The sequence below is a fragment of the Herpailurus yagouaroundi genome, unplaced genomic scaffold, assembly GCF_014898765.1.
Source record: "Herpailurus yagouaroundi ecotype Mexico unplaced genomic scaffold, PumYag 222, whole genome shotgun sequence".
Taxonomy (NCBI): Eukaryota; Metazoa; Chordata; class Mammalia; order Carnivora; family Felidae; genus Herpailurus; species Herpailurus yagouaroundi.
In genome coordinates, this window is record NW_024412453.1 from 11,652,361 (window position 1) to 11,677,531 (window position 25,171).

The window sequence follows — 25,171 nt, forward strand, 5'->3', positions numbered from 1 at the left end:
GATTCTGGTTCGGTGGGTCAGTCGGGGGATGGGGGTAGCAAGCGCACGGGTCAGATTCTGCATTTCTAACAAGCTGCTGCTGGTCTATGGACAACACCCTGTATGGATTTTTTTATGGTTCGTGTAACTCCGGTTCTGATCGTCTTGCTCAGGGGCCATGCTCCAGGGGCAAATCCTCAGTTGCTAGTGGCCAGATCACCTTAGCTATAAATACTATGCTCTAGCACAGAGACACATTTAATCTTCCTCTTTGTACTTTGCTCAGTTTTCATGGTTGTTGGTTTATTTTTAAACCCAGAAATACATTACTTGTCCCTGGTATCTCGTCCGAGTTCACCGAACAAATAAAACCAAATATATGTATGTATATCGTACATCTTTATAAGCTATATGCTATATTCCACTGCACTTATGTCATATCTACATCTATATGATGGATATCATATCAAATATTTGAGCGGTATGACACATACAGCCCCTGTGTTAATATTGCATTAATAGGGTGATTAACTCAACCCATTTTGTTGGGACTCTCCCAGTTTAAAACTAGTGACCCCAGTTATATCCTATCTGAGCACATATGACAGATATCATATGTGACATATTTGAAAGATACCATATATATCGTTTCACTTGGACAGGTACGTTGGGGGCCCTTTGCCCCTTTGTAACTGCAACTTTGCAAGCAGTCGTTTTAAATTGTTTTTTAATGTTCATTTATCTTTGAGAGAGAGAGAGGGAGGCCAAGCATGAGTGAGGAGGGGCAGAGAGAGAGGGAGACAGAATCTGAAGGAGGCTCCAGGCTCTCAGCACAGAGCCCAGTGCAGGGCTCTAACTCACGAACCGTGAGATCATGACCTGAGCTGAAGTCAGACGCTTCACTGACTGAGCCACTCAGGTGCCCCCACCAGCAATCGTTTTAAAGACTCATCCAGATTGATGTGAGATTTGAAGGGTCCGCACACTCTGCTCTTGTGTCAGTAAGACGTCTTGCTACAATAGACTCTCTAAAGCTTTGGAAAGCACCACTCCAGGAGAACAGTGCTCACAGACCTTGGACTGGGGAGTGCTGGAGGGAGTTGGTGGGGAAGCCCACTCCCTACTTCTGAGTGGGTCCACCAGTGCTCCGCTCCCAATTCTTTTATCTGTTGGCCTCTCTTTCAGTGAAGCAGGCAGGGTGGGTTTGGGTGGGAAGGGCCCCCATGCCGCCAGCCAGAGTAGAGAGTGGTTTTGTGATTGCAGAAGCTCTTTGTGTATCTAATTAGGATTCTCATAAATTGCTCTGAGCCACTGGATGGGTCGTTAATATCCTCCTCCCCGCCCTAGTCCAACTTCCCAGCTTAGTATCTTTGCGCTCACGTCCGAGTCTTGGGGAGAGCTGGACACCCCCACAGCTTGGGTGGCCTGGCCTGTCTTCTTAGGCTGACTTAGGAATGTGTGGGCAGCGCTGGTTGAGGAGATCACTGAGGGACCCCTAAACATTTTCCTCATTCAACTTTCTGCAGTGTCTCAAATTCTACAGAAGTTTTTTCAGATAAGCACGGACTCTTGCATGAAACCCCCTTTAAAAATGGAGTTCCTTCTTCCAATCTGCTCCTGAACCCGTTTGCTGATTGGGTGTCTGACCCTTCAGCCCATGTGTCCTCCTTTAAGGTCTCCTTAAAGACCACAGCTCTCCACTAGATAGCGTTCATAAACCGTGACCCCCTTTAGCGCCGCGCTCACGGCGTTCTTGGGGCCTTTGGCAGAGCATCACGCGTGAAGGGGAAAGGTGGAAGGTTCCCCAACTCCCTCGCTGTGTGATCTTGGGCAAATTAATTTCTCGGCGTTCCAGTTTCCTTACCTCTCTATTGGAGCTGTTCGGGGCTTACGTGAAAGCAAACACAAACTAATCTAGTGCTTGGCACGTATTACATGCCTGCTCACCGCGGACCTCCCACTTCCTTGTGCCACTAAGGGGCACTGCGTTCTCAGTCCCTGGAGGGCAGACGCTATCGTGTCCATTCTTGCTGCCCCTTTGTCTCCCTTAGGACCCACGACTGAGCTTGGTGCTGACACAGAACTCACTGGTGCATGGACAAACGAACGCATAGATTTGCCGGCACTACAGGTGGGGGCACCTGGGTGGTTCAGTCTGTTGACTGTCCGAGCCTTGGTTTCGGCTCAGGTCATGATCTCACAGTTTGTGAGATCAAGCCCCGTGTTGGGCTCTGCGCTGATAATGCAGAGCCTGCTTAGGATTGTCTCTCCCTCTCTCTCTCTGTCCCTCCCCCACTGACACTCTCTCAAAATAAACATTGTTTTAAAGAAAACACTACAGGCACATCAAATATCTCTTCTGATGAAGGGGATGCCATTTTCTTTAGGAAGGACATTAGGTGCCTCTCTAGGGAGGGAGTCGCAAAAAGTAATCACTCAATCACTGTCCCGTCTGAAAATCTCCCCAAGCCTCTGACCCCCTCATTCACTATAAGATGGAGGCAAGTTCTTGCCTTGTTGAATCTGTGTGCTCTTGTAGTCAGATATCTGTCGTGCACTCATCTTTTTAACTCGAATTTCTGGGATGGACATAACTGGCAAAATTAAATATTTCCTAGCTTTTAGCACCTAAATGGATCATCAGTTGTTAACGAGTTTGTGGTCTCGGCATCAAGGAAGTAAACGGGAGAAATAGCATCTTCCCCCGGGTTTGGCCAACTGTGGCCATGGCGTGTAATCCAGCCGCTGCCTGTTTTTAAACATAAAGTTTTATTGGAACACAGCCATCTCCACTCACTCAGATACTGCCCGTGGCTGCTCTCACCCTGCAGCGGCAGAGTCGAGATGCCACAAGAGCAACCGCACAGACTGCCAAGCTCCAAACATTTACTGTCTGGCCCTTCATAGAAACAGTGTGATGGCTCCGGGTCTTAGGCTGTCTGGAGCAAGACGAGAGGGCAGAGAAGACTTAAGACTGGAGGTTTTCCAGTTCTCCTAAGGGAAGGGGGAGGTGAGAGTGGGAAAAGAGGGAGGAAGGGAAGCCAGAAATCAGGGCAGGGAGGAATTATAAAGAGAAGAGTCAAACAGGAAGGGGACAGGAAGGAAGGGGAGGGAGGAGGAGACAGAGGAGCCACGGAGAGCAGGCCAGAGGGAGGCAGGACTCAGCCCGGGCATCTCCAGAGCGAGCTGCATTTGTTCCGCTGAGCAATTAGCCTCGGTGCGGTGGAAACTGGAAAAGTCTGAGAGCCCACGGCCGCCCCATCTCGACCAGCTCCACGCAGGAGCGAGGCGCGGACCACGGGCTGACTCACTCCTGCCTCGGAGCCCTCTAATCTGTCTCCCGCTGGCCTCCCTGCCCGCAGTTCTTCGTGACCTAGGTCCCCGTGTCCTCAGATGACTCAGCAACACCCTAGTGCAACCAGCAGCTTCAACCGGTTTAAAGAGATAAATGCCAGAATAAGGCTGGGGTGGGTGAGCAGGGAGGATTTGGAGGAGAGGAGGTGCCAGGGATCCGAGAGCCCCGTTTCAGGGGAAGAGACAGTTTCCACGTCTCTAAATGCTTCCGTGGGTCAACAGCCACCATGATCACCGGTGTTATAGATGTTTATAGTAAGAGATGACACTTAGGGAGGGAGCCCTATGGGTCACAGAATAATCTCACTCTGTCTAGGTATTAATTTTACCCAGTGCTCACAATGGCTAAATGGCATGAATTATGATCATTAACGCCTGTTTGCAGATGAGGAAACTGAGTCACAGGCAGGTCAAGGACTATGTGCAAGCTCCTAAGTGGCAGATCTGGGATCGGAATGTAGGCAAACGGGCCACAGGGCCTTGGCTTTAACCATGTTGCAGTACTGCCTCTCCTTTTGTCTACTCCCAACTGTCGTCGACATCTCTACAGCAGGTTTCCCATCTGGAAAGGGTCACATCTGTGATTTAAATGCAGATTGGCCAGAATCCATATTCAGCGTTCATTCCTCTTTCACTGAAGGCACAGCATCGGTTCCCTGCGGATGACTCTGGGCAGAATAACTTGGCAACAGAGGTTGAGGGTAGGCGAGCAAGCGACCTAGGCTTTTTTCCCATTTTTCCACGGAGAAGGAGACTTGTCCATGCCCCAGGCCCCGGCACCACGGGGACAGGCTCAGCCTAATTTTTGAGATCATTCAACCCTGGCAGTTTGGGGAAAACTCAGGACCCAGAAGCCAGAGACGAGAAGGAATGGGGCAAGGACAGAGTGTAATTAAGAGGAGTCAGATGTTTGGCCCCGATACAGGCTTGCAGAGAGGCCTCTCCAGGTTCACAAAGACCCGTCCTGGTTGCCAGAATTGCTTGTTCCCCACAGAGCTCCTCGGAGCTGCATAATCCCCGGCATTTCAGAAGGTTATTGTTCCTTGCTAAACGTGTTTTAATCACATTGAGACTTCAAAGGCAGAAATCACAGTTTGGGCTGAGCTAGGCTACTCTATAAATCATGAACTTTATAATCAAGTTAGGGAGACCGGGTGCCATTGACAAAGCCCCCTGATTTATTAACCCAGTTGTTCATTCATTCATTCAGGCTGCCTCTAGACACTCATTCACAAACAATAACTGAGCAGCTTCTGAACTCCAGGTGGTGGAATATAAAAATGATGAGAGGCTCCTGCTCTATTGCTCTTAATAGTTACTTTCCTTACAAAGTGCTTTCGTGGCACACTGTGTCCGTCAGACTCTCTTGGAGAACGTGTGGAAAATATAGATACCTGATTCTTACCCCATGGGGCATTTTTTTACATCCTCTCTGGGATATCTAAAACGCAGTAAGATGTAAGAACCACTCCTTGGAATAACAGTATTTAGCCCTTAGTAGCACGCGTCTCTGATTGGTCAGTACTGGATACAGAGGCCAGGGGCCAACAGATCACTCGTGTGGGGTCCATGAAATTGGGTCTTCACCGTGAGTTCTCTCCAACCTCGTCTCTCAAGGCTCTTAGCTGGGTTTCCATATCCAGAGACCTTGGAGATGGTGAAAACGCAAGAAGTAAGTGCTGTAGAACGTGTAAGCGTCAGCCCGCACAGTGACCGCAGTATGGAACACAGGGACATCCTGTGCGTGGATGACTGTGACAGGCACACAGACGTCACTAATACACAGAATGGCAGCTTTGATGCCATCCACCCATAGGGCGTGGTGATCGATGGCCATTTGGACGCCCCAGCAACCAAGTCACTCTGACCCTCCTAGGATGTAAAACGTAACCGCACGGCAAACCATGCATTCAGAAAGGAAATGTTCTGAAAGGAAGAAATGTGTCAGTCCTAAGCCTACATTAGCCATAAAGGGTTTAAGTGCTTCTTCACTGGCCTGTGACCAGATGGTACCATAAAAATTAGACTTGTTTATCTCGCTCCTAATTTTAACTAGAGACATATTTGGAATAATAATGGAGCAGCACTTACTTAAGAAACAGATAAAATCCATAAATATCCTGAAGGGCCATTGACTTTCCCTCTGTGCTGGAGGGGTTTCATATGCCTAAGTTAGCAGTGAATTTCCCAATAGGTCCCTTGAGATTCAGAGCTGCAGTGTTTATTATCAATCTGATGCCAGGATTAGAACGAGGTCAGCAGTGCCAGATTCGTGCCTGACAAGCAGTGAATCGCTCAAACCAGGGAAAGTCAAATGTCAAGAGAACCGTCAGAGTTGAAATAAGACATAATGAATAGCTTGCTGGTAAGTCAAACCCTGATGTCACAGAACCCAATGTGGGAATTACAGGATGCATAAACAGTGGCCCCGAATCCCTTTCCGTCTACGTTTTGTAAAACCCGTATTTGGAAAGGCAATCTAATGTCCATACAAAATTTCCCAGCCTACTACCTCAACAGAATTATTTTCAGTTTAGCTATACCTCCTGGTCCTTTTTCATGCAGAAACACTGCTGTAAATATATAAGCATTGGTTATATACGCTTTTATATTCCACTGTGTTCATTTATATTGCATTTTAAACTTTTTTTTTTCAGGTCATTACGTCGTCTAGTCCTCACGGTTCTTTCCAATTGTGTATAAAATGTCATAAACATTATGAAGCCATAATTTATTACATTATTTTCCCTTTTTAAAAAATGTTTATTTTGAGAGACAGAGCACACGTGTGAGCAGGGGAAGGGCAGAGAGAATCCCAAGCAGGCTTTTCACTGTCAGCACAGAGCCCAACACAGGGCTCAGACTCACAAACCAGGAGATCAGGACCTGAGCCAAAACCAAAAGTTGAATGCTTAATTGACTGAGTCACCCAGGGGCCCCCATGCCTATTTTTTTTTTTTTAATTGTCTATTTGTAACAGACCCTTGGAGGTAGAATTCAAAGGGTTAATGGCTATAAACATGTCTAGGAGTCTTGATCTATAGTATCCTATTAATACCCCAAAAGGTTGTTTCCATCTAAAAGTACTATTAATAATGCACCAATGTACCAGTTTTAAAACAGTCAAGCAGCTTCGAGCATTATGGCTCTTTGTGCTGTTTTAGAAGGAGCATGTGCTATCTTAGAGTTGCCTTAATTTGAGTTCCTTTGAATAGTAGTGAAAATGGAAAAAAAAAAAGTGAGTTGTCTTTTCCTCTTTTTGGAACATTTAACTATTTTTACATAAAGATTTTTATGGACAGTTTGTATATCTAAGTAATTTATTAAGACTCTAGTTGTAATATTTCACACACAAAAAAAGTCATAAATGTGGCAACACGGGGTCTAGTGAAGACCAAAGGCTTTGGGTTCAAATATAACAACTGATGTCTTCTAGCTCCACGGTCTAGGGAGAGTTATTTATCCTTTGTAAGGGCCACCTTCCTCTTTATATTAGGGATTATAATGGCACCGACCTCACCAAGTTGAATCGTATAATGTATAAGAACTTCTAGGTATGGTACCCATCAAATGGTAAGTAGTCAGCAAGTTATCAAAGATCATAACAGTGATAAGCGTCTCCTTAGATTGGGATTTATTCTTGTTCATATATATACTTTAAAAAAATTTTTTTTTCCCATTTTTTAAAATTGCTTAGATCAGGATTCTGCTAATTATGGCCCACATTGGCCTTTTGCCTATTTTTGTCAATAAAGTTTTATTGGAACACAGACACATCCTTTTGATTCACCATGTGTGTCTGAGGATGTTCTTGTCCTGCAGGGGCAGAGCTGAGTAGTTACAACGGACACCAGATGGCCCACAAAGCTGAGAATATTTACTAATTAGACCTTTATGGAAAGATTGGTGGCTTCTGGCTCCAATCATTAAAGTCCAAAATGTTCTTTAAAAATAATTCCAACAATATGGAAGAATTTAACTCATTCCTCTTTATCCTTTGAGAACTTATTCTTTGTAAAAAAAAAAAATTTAATGTTTCTAAAAAAAAAAATGAGGGTTTTTTTCTTTCTGGTTTAGAAAGTCTTTTTTCTTCTGCTTACTATTTTCTCTCTTGACCCCCAAAATGGAAGAATGCTTTACACCTCTACTTTGCCACGGCTGCCCATTTTTTCCCTCTGTAAATCAGAACATATGTTCATTATATGGCACAAATCTCCATGTCCAATTAATTTTTATACAGCTGTGTAACTGCCACTCAGATGAGGATCTAGAACATGACCAGCACCCTAGAAAATCCCTTGCAGCCACTATTTCCCCCACAGTGACCACCACTCTGCCCCTCATGAACACGGACAGGTTTTGCCTCCTTTTGACCTTTCTTTTAGGACGTTAATCTATAGTAATGCATATAACTAAAGCGTATCGTTTATTTAGGACTGCATGGCGTTCTATGAACATACTGGAATTTATTTATACATCTGCTGTCGATGGGCATTTGTGTTATTTTGCAATTTCGTCTGCTTTGAACATTCGTGTACATTTTTGGTGCAGGTAGGCACTTAATTGGGAATATACCTACAGATGAAATTGCTGGGTCACAGAGTGTGCATATACTCTGTTCCAGTAGACACTTCCAAACAATTTGCAGGGAAAGTACAACCCGTTTACGTTCCCATCAGCAGAGCGTGTGGTTCTGGAAACTTCTGAGTGCCCTGTTTCTCCCTTCTAGGAGAGAGGCAGAGTGGGCTTGTATAACTGATTGCTAGGTGTGTGCATTATGGCACTGGTTGGATGTTCTTGTACGATCACCGCTCATAGTTTAGAGACCCCCAATTCCTTCTCCATCTTCCTTCCTTCTTGTGTAGAATGGAGCAAGAGGACTGTGGTGTGTGCCCCACACACTTTCCTGAGTTGACATCTAATCTAACCATCTCTGTCCACTCTCCCACTCTTCTCTGGCAACGGTCTCACCCCTATCTGGTACTTCAGACTTGGGAGAAGAAAGAGGAGGCCAGAGGAACACCGCTGCTCCTAATGGAGGAAGAGGGCTGTCGTCAAAGCCTTCTCAGAGCTCTCTTAAGTTGTAGCCCACCCTGTCCACCAACAGACTGGTCTTCCTTCCACTCTGGTTATGGACAGCAGTGACAGCAGATACAGGGGACTTCCTAGAAAGGTCTATACCCCTTTCTGTTCTTCTCCATTCTCCTTCTTCCTTCTCTTCTTCTCTCCTTCCCCTCCCTTCTGCTTTCCTTCCTACCTCTCCTCCTTTTTCTCCTCCATGCCACAACCAAGTCTTGAGTGCCCTTTAAGTCCTTGCCCTGTCCTTGAGGATGAGGAATGTGGGTACAATGGACAATGGATGGGATCCCCTTTGCTTAAGGACTCCACAGTCTCGGGTAGCCTTTTGACCACCCTTCAATAAAAAGGAAACCAGAAAGTTGCAATACCATTTTACTTGCTCAAAGATCTTCCTCAACCTGGCATGTGGGACTATTGCTGTCCTTTTCTATACCTGCCCCCCAGCGCCGGCCCCTTATGTCTATGGCCTTTTAAGACACAAGGACCCCCTTGTGGTATTAAAAAGCCCCCTACTCATACAAGATGAGTCATAGGATTTTCAGGACTATTGATGGGGGAAATGAGCAGTTGTCAAAAAGTTACTGTGAATTCATTTATGCTCACAAGTGCATATGCCTGCTAAGCCATGGCACCTTGGCCATCCGTACATGTGTGAGGCACATGCATTAAGCAGACTCCACAGGTGCTTGGCCCGCACAGGATTTCCTGGACATGTTGCCATTTTTCTGCAGTTTTACTCTAGAGAATTATTTCTCCCCACCCCCACCATCTGGTGGAGAATTGCGACCATGTATGTTGTCTGATGTTTGATGGGGCTGCACCATCTCTACACTCTTCTTCCTTCCCCTTCTTCAGGAACACACAGGCTGGGGACCTGTGTGCATGCAAGTCCCCAAGTCCACAGTGCACCATTGATCGTGTGGCCTGTGAAATCTCAGCCAGATGGCGACCAGCAGCACTGCCTCATGCAGTGCTCCGGGCTCTGTCCACAGAGCAGAGACCTCAGCTGGAAGGTGGTAGTAAAACACTGATGCCAAAGACAGCCTGTCTCTGCATCTGACTGGATACTTTTAAGCTTGGCCCTATTTTTATTTTGCTTTTGTGACTTCTCAGCATTATACAGAAATGGAATATTCTGACACTTAAATAAGGGAGATGCATCTTCCAGATTTAGTCTATTTGTGTCCAGATTCTTGTACTATCACCACCACCGAAGGTTTTTTTTATTTTTTCTCTCCAGCAAATTGTTCATTGACCCTCATAGGTCATGGATACAGAGGTCCTAGGCTCTGGAATGCTATTTCCAGATCCAAGGTTACCTGGCTTTGAGTCAAGAGTGTAAAATTAACAAAGGTAAGGCACCAAGGTCAGCAATCGAACGATCTAGCTGACCTCACTGAGGCCCACAGACTCCATCCCAGACCTGACAGCAGTTTCCTTCCAGGGCAACTGGACAAAGAGAACACGTGGTGTCAACCCTGCAGACCCCAAACTGTCCTCACTCTGGGGACCACAGTTCAGAGCTCACAGTGACCGAATCTGTTATCGTCCAGAGCATGAGCCTGTCATTGACGGTGCCCTAGATTTCGACAAAGAAAATTGTTCCTTTGCCATTTCCAATTCCATTCGGGCTTCTGAGAAACATGAAGTGCCCAGTCCCTGGGCAAGACATGAAAACAGGATTGAAACAGGGTCAGCTCCCCTCTTGGCGTTCACAGCAAAACCGTAATGGGATCAGCAGCGACATCATCCTGACGTCTTTCAGCTATAGATGGAAGTTGGTTCCCTGTGGGGAACCACCAAAATCTATGCTAGGATCTTTGATCGGAACTCGCTTGCCCTGAGAGTTGGCCTTGATTTCTGGGCTTCAGAAATTATTCCTGACCCCTCTGCTTGGGACTTCACAGATTGCTTCCTTTGTCTTATGCTGATGCTCCAGACAGTGTATCAGAAGCTGATCAAGGAAAGGAGCCTCGTGTCATCTACAGTCAGCACAGTTGTATGGATCCTCTATGTGCTGAGCCCTGTGCCAGGGACTGGGGATATAAGAAGAATATGGCAGGATGCCCACCCTGAATAAAGTCCCCAAATGGGGGGATAAAGTCACATCCCAATGGAGAAGACTTAGAAGCAAGTGGCAACTATACTGGAGTGCGACAGATTCTCTGGTGATGAAAGACCCAGGATGTTGTAGAAGGAGAAACCGTGATCTCGTACCCATGTCCTTGTGCATTCAGGGAAGACTTCCTGCAAGTGGAGACCTCTGAGCTGCCCTGAAGAGGTACCCACTGGCCAGTTTTCAGCATGATACCACACAGCTGGTACATCCAGAGTAAACTGTCATGGGCCCTGGTGACAGGGATGACAATTCACAATGGATCCTTACCAGTGATCTCCTGCGGATAGAGTTCTCTGTAGTTACCATATATCCTGAGAGCAGGAGAGTTTCATCCGCATGGCTTGCCTGCCCCCGAGACCGGGACAGGACTCCAACAGTGATTCTGTCACCGGGATGGAATTTACTGGAGACCTCTGCGCTGTAGCCCCATCACTCAAATCTGCCACCCCACCCACCTGTAACAGCCTGCCTTACATTGTGTGTGGGGAGACGGCCACTGAAGAATCTTGGATGCAGCAAGCATACAGCTGGTCTCATCTGGTGTCCCCCCCCTACCCCCACCCCCTGGACACCCTAGCTCTTCACAAAAGCTAGGTCCTTTGTGATTGGGCCCCCTTCAATCACTTCTTCCTCCCTGCAAAATTCTGCATCTCTCTCTGATGTCCAGGTGCCCCCCGTTTCTCCTGCCTCCAGCCCCATGCACAGGCATCTCATTTTGCCGGAATTACTGGTTTGCAGGATGCTCCCTCCCAAAGGACCCAGAGTTAGCGGCACCCAAAGACTACGTAGGATTTGTCTCTACATGAAAATACAGGGATGCCGCCAACCACGTGCTAAATGTTTTTTTAATGCTTTATTTTTGAGACAGGGAGAGACAGAGCACGAGCAGGGAAGGGTCAGAGGGAGACACAGAATCTGAAACAGGCTTCAGGCTCTGAGCTGTCAGCACAGAGCCGGACGTGGGGCTCAAACTCACCGACCGTGAGATCATGACCTGAGCCGAAGTCAGACGCTTAACCAACCGAGCCACCCAGGCACCCCATCTAAATGCTTTAAAAATGTTCTTTTCTCAGTGAATGAATGAGCAAGCAAATGAATGAGGGAGCAAGGCAAGACCAAATGAAGCCTTCGGAGAACCAAAGAGCATCAGCTTCCTTGACTAGAAATGAAAGAGGGCATCACACTCCGCTTCCTCAAACCACACGCTACATCCTTCCATAACGTCATTGCCTAGGGGCAGGTGCTTTGGCCCGACACCAAGAAAAAGCAGTATGTGGATATGTGCCAGCGAGGGTCTGTGTGTGGGCTGGTATCACAAGATGTACTGCAGCATATTTTCAGGCCCCGGACAAAGCCTAAAGGGTACAGGTCCAAAATGAACTTTTTACAAGCGACCTCGGGGGAGAAATGCTCAGGAAGTCAGAAGGCTAGGCACACCACATGCTATAAAATCTCTTCCCGAAGCAATCCCCTCAGCTCTCAGACAGTCTTATGGAGCAGAATGAAATCTAATCTGAAAAGCTACTTCAGTCCCTCTGGAAGTGCAGAGGAGTCTGAGGACAGATAAGGAACTGATTTCTCTTACTTTGGACATAACAGATTCCTCTTGGAGGGCGAAGCCTTCTCTCTGGACGTGCCCTCAGGGGATCACAGACTCCACGAATTGGCAAGGCAGAGGGCGGGGGGGAATGAGATCCACCAACACCCCCAGCTGCCCTGGCTTCATGCAGGAACTAACAGGATCTCCAACGATTCCTGAGCAATGGGTGTGCACGTGACCTCAATGAATTCCAGCACAACTCCTAGGAGATGCTGTCACGTGCTGCTTGTAGGCGCTAGAGAGAGTGCGCAGATTCCTTTCTGTGCGTCTGTAAAATGGGTGTGGTGATGGCTCCAAACACATTGGGTTGACATGAGGGTTGCGTGGGTTAATTTTGGAAAATCCTGGCATAGTGCCTGAAATGGAAGGGAATTTCTGTAACTTTGTTAAATATGAGAATAGGAAGATAGGTTAAGGAATGGATGAGTGGATGGGTAGGCAAGCAGAGTACCGGGACCAAGGTCAAATGGGTCCTAAGTGCTGAAGGCAGTCCAGTGCGGGCAGTCTCCACCCGACAGCATGCCTGGACTTGCTCCTCAAACCTGTCAGGTAAGGGCCCTCCCTCGTGAGGCTCATCCTAGTGTTTTCTACATGCAACGTTCTTTCTTGTGCCTTTGGGGAAGGTGTCTATTTGAATCTGCAGTGCTTCCTTTTTGCAAACTAGAAACGAGCGTGTACCTTTTGAGTGAGCGGCTGGATACATACTCAGCAGCCTCACAGCATCACCCAAGCAGCTGATGGAAGCAAGTCTCAGGCATATGCCTGATTCTGTCTCAATTCTTCTCACCTGTTCCCTTTTAGATTTTACAGCTTTCTGGCCCTTGCCTCTTAAAGCCCCACCACTCTGCCTTTTCATGGCAACACTGGGAAGGGAGAGATCTGGAATGGCTGCTCTGTGTATGGGCCTCACAGCCTTCCTCAGGGTGGCACAGAACTCAGAGGTTGGCAGGGATTACCTGTGGCAGACAACATCGTGCCCCCTGAAGACAGATACAGGAAGAACTTTCGAACAGGTGTGACGTACGTGGATGCAGAGGTGTTCTCAGGTGCTCGTGAGCCTCCTGCCCCTAAATGTATATATGCGGGGGGGGGGGGGGGGGGTAGGTTGCAGCGTCACGCAGGGACCTGTCCTCTCAGGTCCGAGGAGGACAACACTGGAGCCTGGCTGCAAACCCACAGTGGCCCAGGCTCTCTGTGCTCCCAGGAGAGCACTTAGCTTTTGTCTTCCCAGCAAGAATGAGTCTGCTTCAGGAAACAGATTTAATTGTCCCACTTACCAGCTCCAGCTCACAAGACCACATTGACAAAGATCGCGGCCTGTTTGTAATGGAAGAAACGGACGGCGGAAGGAGCATCTTAGAGCTGTTCCTTCGAAAAATGACCCTCGCCGCTTCACCCCAGCTGAGGACATGCGTACTTCTCAGCCTCTTACTCCCAAGCCCACGGCAAGTTCCCTTTTGATCTGTGTTTCCTCTATTTATATGGCAGAAAAACTCACCCGGCAGATCTGAACATGTTTGCAGTGCTGCCTAATTTAAGCCCCGGGATGCAGGGAAAGAAATAGAAACAGAAAATAGGGATTCAGTGCTTGCTGGGTGCTGCAGGCCATGAAAAATATCAAAATCATGAAACACGGTCCCTGATCTCCCCCAAGGAGATTACAATATACTTGAGTAAATTAAAAACGAAATAAGAAAGTATTTGAACTACAGTTCAGTGAACTAGTAGAAGGCCACAAGGCAGGAAATGAGTAACTGCAAAATGACTGGAACAGGCTGTAATTGGGATTGAGAAATGTGCGTCTGCCCTCCTTTTGCAACACGGGTCTGGTTTACCGAGGTGACTTATTCAGAGATGTTTGGTGAGAAGGCAGTCTTTGTATTTACATCGTGAAAGGAATCTAATGTTTCTTCCTCACCCAGACTGACCCTGTTCTGGGCATACAAAACATGGACGGAAACACGGTGAGAAGACTCACTTTTGTGTCCTCGCAAACTCCAAAGGGAGAGGAAAGTCAACAGCACGCAGTAGTTTCGAAGGGACGGCACTGGTGTTTTTGAGAAGAGGAAGCAAAAACGTAGAAGGGTTTGGATGAGGAGTGGGGGTGTCGGCTTAGACGATGAGATGATGATACACTGGATCCCGAGACAAATGTGATCATGTGCAAAGTTCTGGAGGCTGTCGGAAGGAAAGGAATTGAAACTGAGCTGTCCCTTCCCATAACTTAGCCTGCACCACTGGTGAGCCAGCACCCTTCCTTGTAGGTGATGAACTTACAAAGGGATAGGTTTTCTGTTGTCTCCCCTCAAAAATGCAATGCTTTTGTAGCCCTGATACCAAAAGGTATACATGCCTCTATGGTTGCGGTACAATGGAGACTAAATCAGCAGCAGCCCCCTTGGGGCTACAAACACAGCGCAGGATTAGAAGTAGGCGCATGCGCACCCTTCCGGGCGTGCACACGCATACGCCCGCGCATGCACATCTGCACATACGTAGGCACGCATGCATATGCACATGCACGCTTGCACAAAGCACAGTAAAGAGCAAAGGGAAAGGAAACCAAGGGGGATGGGATATTCTCACGGCACTTTTCCTGCTGAGGTGCGGCAGCCTCAGGGGACCTAGGCAGCAGGGGTGGAGGCCGTGGCTTTAACATCCAAGGTATGTGGATGCATAAATCTGAGCTCTCCAGTGAATCAGCGCATCTGTGAAAAGACTAGAAAAAGCTGTCCATAACAGTGAAGGAAGTAAAAGTCGCCTTGCCATCTCTTTGAAGCTCTTGAGTGAGAAATTAAAACCTAAATGAATATCCGGGCACCTGGGTGGGTTAGTCGGCCAAGTGTCCAACTTCGGCTCAGGTCATGATCTCACAGTTTGTGGGTTAGAGCCCCACGGCAGGCTCACTGCTATCAGTCACTGCAGAGTCTGCTTCGGATCCTCTGTTCTCCTCGCTCAGCTTGTGGGGCTGAGCCCCTTCCCAGCCCCTTCCCAGCTTGTGCTCTCCGCCCCCCAAAATAAATAGTTTTTAAAAACCTAAATGAGTATGGAAGTCCAAATGTACACTAAATGGCGTGGCAAAGTCAGTCACATTTTTTTTTTTTTTCATACAGAAACTGGTACCTTGGGAGTACCTTGGGAACCACAGAAGAAGCTAACTCAACCCCACTGTAGGAACATTCCTATAGCCCAGTGTGCTTGGGGGCCCCATGCTTTAGGGGGGAAAACAACCTCTGCTGAGTATTAGCTCAGACTCAGAAGTTACAAACAGCACAAGGAAGAAATCCACCATGAGGTCAGCACACACAGCAACCAGACGTATGTGAATCCCAACAAAGACTGGGGGGAGGAGGCAAGGCAGAGAATAATCTGAAAGATGGTGGGTTTGAAATTATTAAATATAGAAGTTTTTTTTTTAAGTCCTAACAGAAGAATGAGATATTATGATAAAAATGAACGGGCAGAATTTTTAAATGGCCAGGTGGATATAAGAACTGGAATAGATTAAATGAGAGCATAACACTAAATATTACTAATGAAAGAATAAATGAGCTGGAAAATAGATCTGCGGGAAGCATCTAACCACAGGACAGAGTGATAAAGGAATGGAAAATACTAAAGCAAAGTGAATAACCTAGAGAACAGAATGAGAAGGTTTAGAATACTTAAAACACAATCAGAAGAAAAGAGAATTGTCGCGTGTCCTTAGGGGCTTGCAGCTCAGAGCAGTGTGATGCCACTACGCACCTTATTAGAACGGCTAAAACCCGAAACACTGACAACACTGATAAATGCTGGTGAGGCTGTAGAGTGACGGGAGCTCAACAGGGGACACGAAATGGCACGGCCACTTCGGAAGAGGGCTTGGCAGTTGCCCACGAGGCTAAACATCTTTTTTTTTTTTTTAATTTTTTTTTGTCAACGTTTATTTATTTTTGGGACAGAGGGAGACAGCATGAACGGGGGAGGGGCAGAGAGAGAGGGAGACACAGAATCGGAAACAGGCTCCAGGCTCTGAGCCATCAGCCCAGAGCCTGACGCGGGGCTCGAACTCACGGACCGCGAGATCGTGACCTGGCTGAAGTCGGATGCTTAACCGACTGCGCCACCCAGGTGCCCCAGAGGCTAAACATCTTCTTACCACACAATCCTACCATCGTGCTCCTAGGTCTTTACCCAAATGAGCTGGAAACATACGTCCACACAAAACCTGCACACAGATGTTTATGTAAAGCGGCATTATTCGTAATTGCCCCAACTTGGAAGCAGCCGAAATATCATTCAGTAGGGGAATGAGCAAACTGTGCATCTATGCAATGGCATATTATTCACAAATAAAAGCAAGCTGTCAAGCCACGGAAGGACGTGGAGGATCTTAAATGCATATTGTTCTTAGCACTAGCCCTGCACTGTAGCCACTGCTGACCAGGAGCTTAAAGGAAGGATCCAAAAGATCTCTGAAGTGCCCATCATGTGCATTTCCAGCCATAAGTACAACATGGAACAGACGCCAGATGCTTACGAAGCCCCTCGGTTCTAATTCTGAATAGAGCTCCTCTGCCTTCATTTATCAACTTTTACTGCTGCCAGTTCGTATAGCAATATGCTCCAGCTTGAATTATTCCACTTACCCATTTGCTCTGTTATGGGCTGAGTATGGTTAAATACACTCACTTTTTGACATTTTGAAATTGATATTTTGTATCATTTTAAATTTTGTTGCATCTTTTTATAAATCAGATGACTGCCCACATTTAAAAAAGATGCATGTTGGGGCAGCTGGGTGGCTCAGTCGGTTGAGTGTCCGACTTCAGCTCAGGTCATGATCTCACGGTTCGTGAGTTCGAGCCCCATGTCGGGCTCTGTGCTGACAGCTCAGAACCTGGAGCCTGCTTCCAATTCTGTGTCTCCCTCTCTCTTGGTCCCTCTCCCCCTCATGCTCTGTCTCTTTCTCTCAAAAATAAATAAATGTTAAAAAATTTTTTTTAATTAAAAAAATATAAATAAATAAAAAATATGCATGTTGTTACTGTGAAAGAAACCTGTCTGAAAAGGCTACTGTGTGCATTATGGTTCCAACTATGGGATGTTCTGGAAAGGGCAGCACTATAGAGACCATTAAAAGATCAGTGCTTGTCAGGAGTTGGGATGGGGCATGAGGAGAGGTGAATCGGGGGCACACGGGAATTTTAGGGCAGTGAAACTATTCTATACGATACTGTAATGGCAGATACCATGGCATTAAGCATTGGGCAAAACCCACAAAACCATACAACACAAAGCGTGAACCGTAATGTGAAGTGTGGAATTAATAATAATGTATCAATACCTGTTCATGAATTGTTAAAAAAAAAATTACCACCCCAGTGCCAGATGTTAATAGAGGAAACTGAGGCAGGTTGGGAGGGGGGATGAGAGAAGGAGTGTATGGGAACTTCCTATACCCACTGTACTTCTCAACTTTTCTGTAACCCTAAAATTACTCTAAAAAGTACATTCTATTAAGTTTTTAAAAATGGGAGGCGAGAGGGAGAGTCGATATTCAAAGTAAGGATGGGTGAGATTTTTCCAGAATTAAAGTTGTAAGTCACACGTCAAAGAACGCCACTGGGTCACAGAGCAGAAAAAATCCTAAAGCAAATCCACATTTCAATTGCACACCGAAGACCAAATGAAAGCCTCAAAAACAATCAGAGAAAAAGCACAGAGTGCATAGAAGGTAGCAACAGTTAGATTACTCGCCGACTTCTCAACGACTATAATCCAGATCAGAAGAAAACTCAGTAACATCTTCAAAAGGTCCAGAAAAAAATCATTATCCACCTAGATTGCTCTGTTCAGCCAAATCATTCGAGAGTGAGAAAGAAAGCAACTTGAAAGCATTAATTGTGCTAACCTCTTCAAAAGGGAATCAAAGAAACATTTGCAGTATTTACTTTTCTCTGCCTGTTTCATATTATATCTTAGATAACACACACATGCCCCAAAATCATACTTTCCGTTTAACATTATATACGTCTTCTGTGATTTTCACTGTCCTTGAAGGTAATGTTTAAAGTCTGAATCGTAGCGTAAGTGCCATAGTTTCGTGAACTGCTAGACAGTTTAATTGCTAGACGTTTAGATCAGAGAATTTCCTCCTAAATGGCAATTGGATGAAATGCACATAAAAGATAAAATAATGCTACGCACGCCTACTTTTTCTTTTCCATTGAAAACTCCACCTGCTTCTCTAGCTGCCTGCTCAAGTGGCGAGGTGTTTAGTTTGCAAGGAGCCATTCAGAGCTGATCGAGAAGCCTCTTTTCCATTCGTGCTTTTTGCCCCAAGTGCACTGGTGGTGGGTGACTTCCTGGAATAGCCCCAGATGTTCTAAAGGAAAATGAAAGAAGCAACATATATTCGAGGACTGCCGTGTGCCAGGCATGGTGCTGGGCGTTTCCATCCTGTGAACACTACTATTTATGAACACTTACCATAAGCCGGGCACTACCTTTAGAAAGTTTGCACCCATCAGCTCATTTGGTCCTCCCCAGAAGTCTAGGAAGTATGCACTATTATTATATCCATTTTATAGACAGGAGAGATGTAGTTCTGAAGGAGCTAGGAAGTGATGAAGTCGTACCCGGAACATGAGCCTTTCCATGGTAGGGCCCTATTCCAGGCTTGGGTGGGTGTCAGAGACACAGGTAGAGAAAAGCAGGAAGGGCAGAACGCAATGACACTAAAACAAAAACAAAAACATGACCCGGACTGAACGTAGCTATCCATTATCTCACTTCATCCTCCTCACGAGACCAGGTAGGTATTGTTACCGTTATTAGCTTCGCCCATCGAGTGAGCGCACGCAGACATGGTGCGCTCAGGAACTTGCCTGCAGGTTGCATGTCCAGCTGTGGGTCACCCGCGTGTGTCCAGAACCAGAGTGCATGCCGTGCTCCTCACTGCCTGTGGCTCTTGTCCTCTGTCCAGGCGAGATGGAGGAGCTGGAGACACTGTGGCTCACGGGGATCTGCCACAACGAGAAGAACGAGGTGATGAGCAGTCAGCTGGACATCGACAACATGGCGGGCGTGTTCTACATGCTGGCGGCTGCCATGGCCCTCAGCCTCATCACCTTCATCTGGGAACACCTCTTCTACTGGAAGCTGCGCTTCTGTTTCACGGGCGTGTGCTCCGACCGGCCGGGGCTGCTGTTCTCCATCAGCAGGGTCAGTACCTCGGGCGGCTCGTTCTCGATGCAGCGGCAGGTCCAGAAGAGCACGGGGCTCCCAGAGAACCGAGGACGCTGGACTCCTGGGTGGGGGGCGGTCTGCACATCCTGCCCTCCCTCACCAACCCCTGGTGGGCTTGTCGTAAAGGCATCCAGATTCTGTGTGTTCCTAACCCAGGGGTAGCGAACCCAGGTGACCGCAGAAGCCAGAGAGGGAAGGAAAATGGGTAATGCAGGCTGGGCATGAGAAAAATAGCACCAGTGAGATAAAAACAGCAAATGTCCCTGGGGTTCAAGGTGAGGGAACACTTGAGAATGCCTACCACACCCGGAGGGGGCAGTCCTCAGGTCCTGCTGAGTATGGTCTTATGGGAATTCAAGGGCAATACTATCAGGTCTTGTAGGTTGTCAGAGAGAAAGTAGTCATCTGATTTTATGTGAAGCCTTTCCACTCTTTAAATATTAGTAACTAATTCCTTTTTTTTTTTTTTATACAACACCAAAATACCACGTAGGCCAAACGAAGTAGTCTGTGGCATCCACCGTTAGCAGCCGATGTGCTTTACGACACGACTACCATTCCTGTGCAGGATGTTACAGTTGATGCACACATCCCCCTGGGACACATATGCCAAAACCAAATATACATCCCATGCCATGCTCTGCATCCGCACATCTAACAAAACACAAAGAGCGTCTGCATTACAACAGAGCCTCCAACGAAACAAAGACATGAAGGGCCACGAGGAAAGGCACACATGTCAAACAGAAAACAAAATACACATTCAACCCAGCATGAACTACAGCCACAAACACACATGCTATAACGAACTCACCCACAATGCAAGGAAAACCCCTCTCCTGTTACGCAATGTGGCATGTGTATATTACCATAAAAAAGCACATATGGGTCATCAGTAATAGCAACGATCATGGAAAATGCCTGTATTTGTGCAGCACAGATAGGTGCCGAGCACCCTGTACGGACTTCATCCTCTTCATCTCATTTCACCTACAAGCCATTTCTGTGAGGCGTGTAACTGTTCTTCATCCCAGATTACAGATGGGGAATGAGGTTAGAGGATCATCCACGGCTGCCCAGCCTTGGTGGAGCCGGGACTTGAGCCGAGGTGGTGTGGTACCAGCCAGAGCACAGGTTCCTACACAAGCAACAAACATCAAATACAAGCAACACAAGAGATTTGATACAGATCATACTACATGACACGTATGTGCACGCAACTGACATGATCTTATCACTTACATCATATGTACATATCATTCACTCATCTTCTAACAGAATATAACATCTATTTACCTCACAGCCCATCAGTCATTCCTCCCTCCATCTGCCTAGTTCATCCATCCATCCATCCGTTTCACCCGTACATCCATTCATTTCATCCATCCATCCGTCCATCTATCCATTCACCCACCCATCCATCCATCCGTCCATCCACTCACCCATTTCACCCATACATCCATTCATCTCATCCACCCACCTGTTTTATCTATCCATCTACCCATTTCATTCATCCATCTGTACATCCATCCCTACACCCATTTACCTATCCATCCATCCATCCATCCATCCGGTCCATTTATTTATCTACCTATTTCTCCCATTTACTCACCTTGGAATGTTTTCACTCTGAAAGAATTTAATGAATTGAGACATGAAACATGGTGAAAAACACTTGGGTACAAACACCTGGTTTTATATGCTAATGGTTATTGGGAAAACTAAATAATCATTTTTAAAGGAATTTGTGTTTTCTTAGCATTTGGTGATTTTAAGAACTTTGGAGATTCAGAAGGCACATATTAGCTTAGTGAGGAAGATTTATTTTTTTCTGTTCAGTGGCACTCTTAACTTGCATTCTGTGCAAATACATATTTCCTCATTAACTTGATGGCATCTAAACACAGACTGCTTAAAAATAACAATGTGCACGCATCTCGCTAGGTATTATGCCAACTTTAAGCTAATTCTCTCCACCAATTACTAAAGGCTTTCCATACCCAAATGACTCTGGGATTATCATGAGCAAATGCACACTGTTGCATTTCCTTGTAAATCCTGCTTGGATCTGGAAGAGCGTTTCCTCTGAGATACCATTAAGGCAGCCAGTTGAGAGGACTGTCATTATGAGGCATGAACTAAATCCCCCACTTCCCTTGCAAGCATCTTGAGCAGGAATGGGGGGCAGTGGGGCACACAGGAGTAGGCATCGTCAGCTTTACAGGCTGGAATCTGAACTTCAGTCTCCCCTCCCTGGGCGAGAGAGGACCCGTGCCTCACAGGAGCACTGCAAGGACTTTTGTGCCCCTTGGGGACTCCCATCCACCAGCATCCCTGTGTCCTCAAAGGCTGCAGGGAATGCTACTTGAGCACTGACCCTCCTTCTCCCCAGATACTATGTTTTAAATAAGTGCAGCCCTAATATGTGTGAAGAGAAGGATTTCATATTTAATATACTTTTCCTGCCTCTCTCATTTGTTAGGGAACTCAGAATGAGCTCAGCACCCAATTTCACGCATAGCAGGGCTTTCAGATTGCTCAAGAAAAATGTTCCTCCTTTCTGATCAAGGGCTAACACACATCTCTTAAATTCGTCTTATGGGCACGTTCACGCACATGCCAGCTTACATGTATATTCTTCACACCGAGCAGGCCATACACACAGAAACAGAAGCGCCCTCGTTGTAGGCACGTAAACATTTTCTTTAACAAACCTGCAGTGGGGAATCCCCAAGCCAACAACCCACTTTCCTACCAAGCCAAGATCACAACCCCACAACGAATCATGCCCAGCATGTGAATAAGGGCCAGGTGACTGACGTCTCCCTGTCATCTCTAATCCTGACAGCACCTGTGTGTGACATGACCACACCCATCCTATGGATATGGAGAAACTGAGGCCGAGAAGGGCGGAACAGGACCCTTTCGGCCTCACGTTAGGTCTCCTGCTTCACCTATCATGCCAGAACAAGGCAGGAAAGAGGAGGACTGTCTTGTGCACCGGGCTGGGTCACATGCTTCCGCCCATTTCTGAGTGTAGGAACGTGGATCCAGGATGCTCTGAAATGTGCCTGCACCCGAGGCAGGTGTTTTCCTGCACAGCAGCCAGGGGTCTCCACTCACCAGTTCTGGTAGCACCTTCAACACCCAGCCTATGGACCTAGCTGTTGCCACGCAGCAGACACATGCAGCTGTCCCCGTGGGCTCGATGTCCCTCGGAAAGCTCCTGGATAGTGCAGCAAAATACAGACTGGACATATGGACACTCCTGGCCTGCCAAGGGGGCGGGCCAGAGCTTGAAGAAGTCATTCACTTCACATGAGAACCCAGTTTCTCCCACAGTCGGGGCCTTTGGCTTTTCCGGGTTAAAAAATAAATGTGCCCTCTAGTCTCCAGGAGGCTCTTAATTTTTCTCTCCACAATGTTCTCCCTCTCCCCTAGAAGAAAATAGTCAGTGTCACCAGCAAAAAGAACCCACCTCGGTTTTCGGCCATGAGGAATTGGAGACGTGGCAAAGACAGAGACCACGGGATGGAGACTGTGGCAGCCTGTCCCGTGGGCTCCCTGGAGGGGATCCTGGGGACAGTGATGGGCTTCTGGCTCCCCCACAGTCAGGACCAAGAGAGCAGAAGTAGATACTGCCTCAGTCTGCCAGGGCCGCCATCACCAAACACCACACACTGGGTGGCTTGTGACCAACAGACACCTACTTCTCATGGTTCTGGAGGCTGGGAGTGTGAAATCAGGGTGCAGCGTGGTCAAGTGAGAGTCCCCTTCTGGGTCATAAGGCTTCTCCTTGTGTCCTCACGACGTGGAAGGGCCGTGGGCAATGTGGGGCCTCTCTTACGAGGGCAGTCATCTGCCTGGCCAGCGCCCCACCATTATGACCTAACCCCCTCCCAAAGGCCCCACCTCTTAACACCATCAACTTTTAGGGTCGGGATCTCATTATGTGAATTTGTTGGCGGGACACAGGCGTGTAGGCCTTGGAAGATACATCAGGGGTCAAGCCCAGACTCCAGGGAACCACAGAGGGCAGTAGGGTGCATGCCCCATCAGGAGTTGTTCTGAGGGGTCAGGGGCCCTTGAGGAGAGCCACGGCAGGGCCGAGGGAGGGTCTGGGCTGCTGTCCGAGGAGAACGAACCTTCGGTAGTAAAGGGTAGCATGCGTCTTCTTGCAGCCGTGGGAAAGTGTGCAGTGGGGTCTCGTGCTAGTGTGTGAGGGAGTAAACGGTGACAGAAAAGAAGGGCACCAGAAAAGGTGGGCACCCGGTCAGTTGACCCTTCGCCTTTGGCTCAGGTCATGATCTCACGGCTCATGGGTTCAAGCCCCGCGTCGGGCTCTGCTTGGGATTCTCTGGTGTCCCTCTCTCCCTGTGTCCCTCCCCACCCCTCAAAAATATATATTAAAACACATTTTTTTTAGGCTGCAGCAGCTTATCCAAGGTCACAGAGCTACTAACAGGTGGAGCTGGGACTCACTTCCAGTGGGTTCCAGGCTCCGGCTCTTTCCGTGTGTCTCTGATATGCACCCCCTCCTCCTCAGCAGCCCATCAAGAAGGTGGGTCAACTGAGTGGGAGAACACTAGCACCCAAGCCTGGGGTATGGGCTGGGTCCATCGCGTGGCCTCCTTTCCGAGGCTTCCCCCTGCACCCCAGCAGCTGGAAGTGCCTTCCCAGTATCCTGTGAGTCCTAGGGCAAACTGGGGAAGAGCGAAAGCAGTCAGCAGCCATCCTCCTGCTCCTGAAACATAACTCAGCCCCCTGACCACCTCTGTGGGCCCCCCTCAAACAGACAGCCAGCCCATCTCAGCTGGTTTTAACATATTGCTCTGTCAGGGAAGGGGGGGACAGAAGTTCTTAAAATCTCTAGCAGTGTGGGGGGAGCTCCTTAGAACAAAATGACAGATTTAGAAAAAAAAAATGTTTTTCAAGTAGGCTCCATACCCAATGTGGGGCTTGAACTCACGACCCTGATACCAAGAGTCGCGTACTCTACCGACTGAGCCAGTCGGGCGCCTGTAGAAAACAACAAAAATTAACTCCTATTTTTTTTGTAATACTGACAAAATGAAATCAAGGCACAGATCTGGGTTGATCCAAACGTACAGCAGATACACCAGTTTTCACCCACACAAGCCGAATCTCGCTGGGTCAGGGTGTAAGATTCCCATGTTACTGAGCTGGGTGGGAGGTGCGGGTTCACAGGCCAGGTTCAGAAGCACCGTGCTGTGAACTGCACAGTGCATTTGGGTGATCCCATCACCCAGCAGCCACAGGGGCGCACACTGGAGACCCTGCCTCCTGGCAGCAGGTAAGCAGGAACCACACGTGGCACAGAGATGCACAGAAACACTCTCTCTTACACACACACACAGACACGGAATATATTAAGCGGCATAAGCGAAAAGTCCCAAGTGGCGGCCCCAGGGGTTCCAACCATGTCCTGTCTCTCCATCCCCTGTACCGTGCTCCCTCCTATGATGGCTTCACTCTCAGGCTAACATCCCCACATGGTGACAAGACTAGTTCCCCGCGTCTGCTCCTTTTATTCCAGCTTCTGTATCTATCCTTGCCCAAAATGTGTGATTGATCACCCATGGATTTGATGTCCGCCCTTAGAGTGACCACAAAGGGTTTTCTGGTTGACCTGCTTGGGTCTCGTGCCTTGACGGACAGCTTCAGTGTGTTGCTGGGGCAGCTCCCCTGAAGAATTAATAATGGGTGGTCCTTTTATGCCAGTTTATTCTATTTTTTAATGCTTTTTAATTCATTTTTGAGAGAGAGAGAGAGAGAGAGAGAGAGAG

General features: G+C 47.5%; 1 protein-coding gene and 1 long non-coding RNA gene across 4 annotated transcripts in view; one reads left to right on the plus strand and one right to left on the minus strand.

Moving 5' to 3' along the window:
- The window catches only part of GRIN2A (glutamate ionotropic receptor NMDA type subunit 2A), a 368,706-nt gene that overhangs the window by 339,446 nt on the left and 4,089 nt on the right, over positions 1–25,171 (plus strand). Inside the window, exon 13 of the mRNA XM_040459051.1 lies at positions 19,102–19,340. Within this exon, the coding sequence (XP_040314985.1) occupies positions 19,102–19,340 (239 nt within the window). The remainder of the gene's footprint in view (positions 1–19,101; positions 19,341–25,171) is intronic.
- On the minus strand, positions 11,530–22,516 carry LOC121019535 (uncharacterized). Of its 3 annotated transcripts, none has more exons than XR_005785646.1 (3): positions 14,718–15,019; positions 14,110–14,309; positions 11,530–12,487 (listed from the first exon to the last, which is right to left on the minus strand). It is a non-coding gene; the product is annotated as an uncharacterized LOC121019535 (long non-coding RNA). The 3 variants fall into 3 exon arrangements; XR_005785645.1 differs by having other exon boundaries at positions 13,409–14,309; XR_005785644.1 differs by lacking the exon at positions 11,530–12,487 and adding an exon at positions 22,488–22,516 and having other exon boundaries at positions 13,994–14,309; positions 14,718–14,850.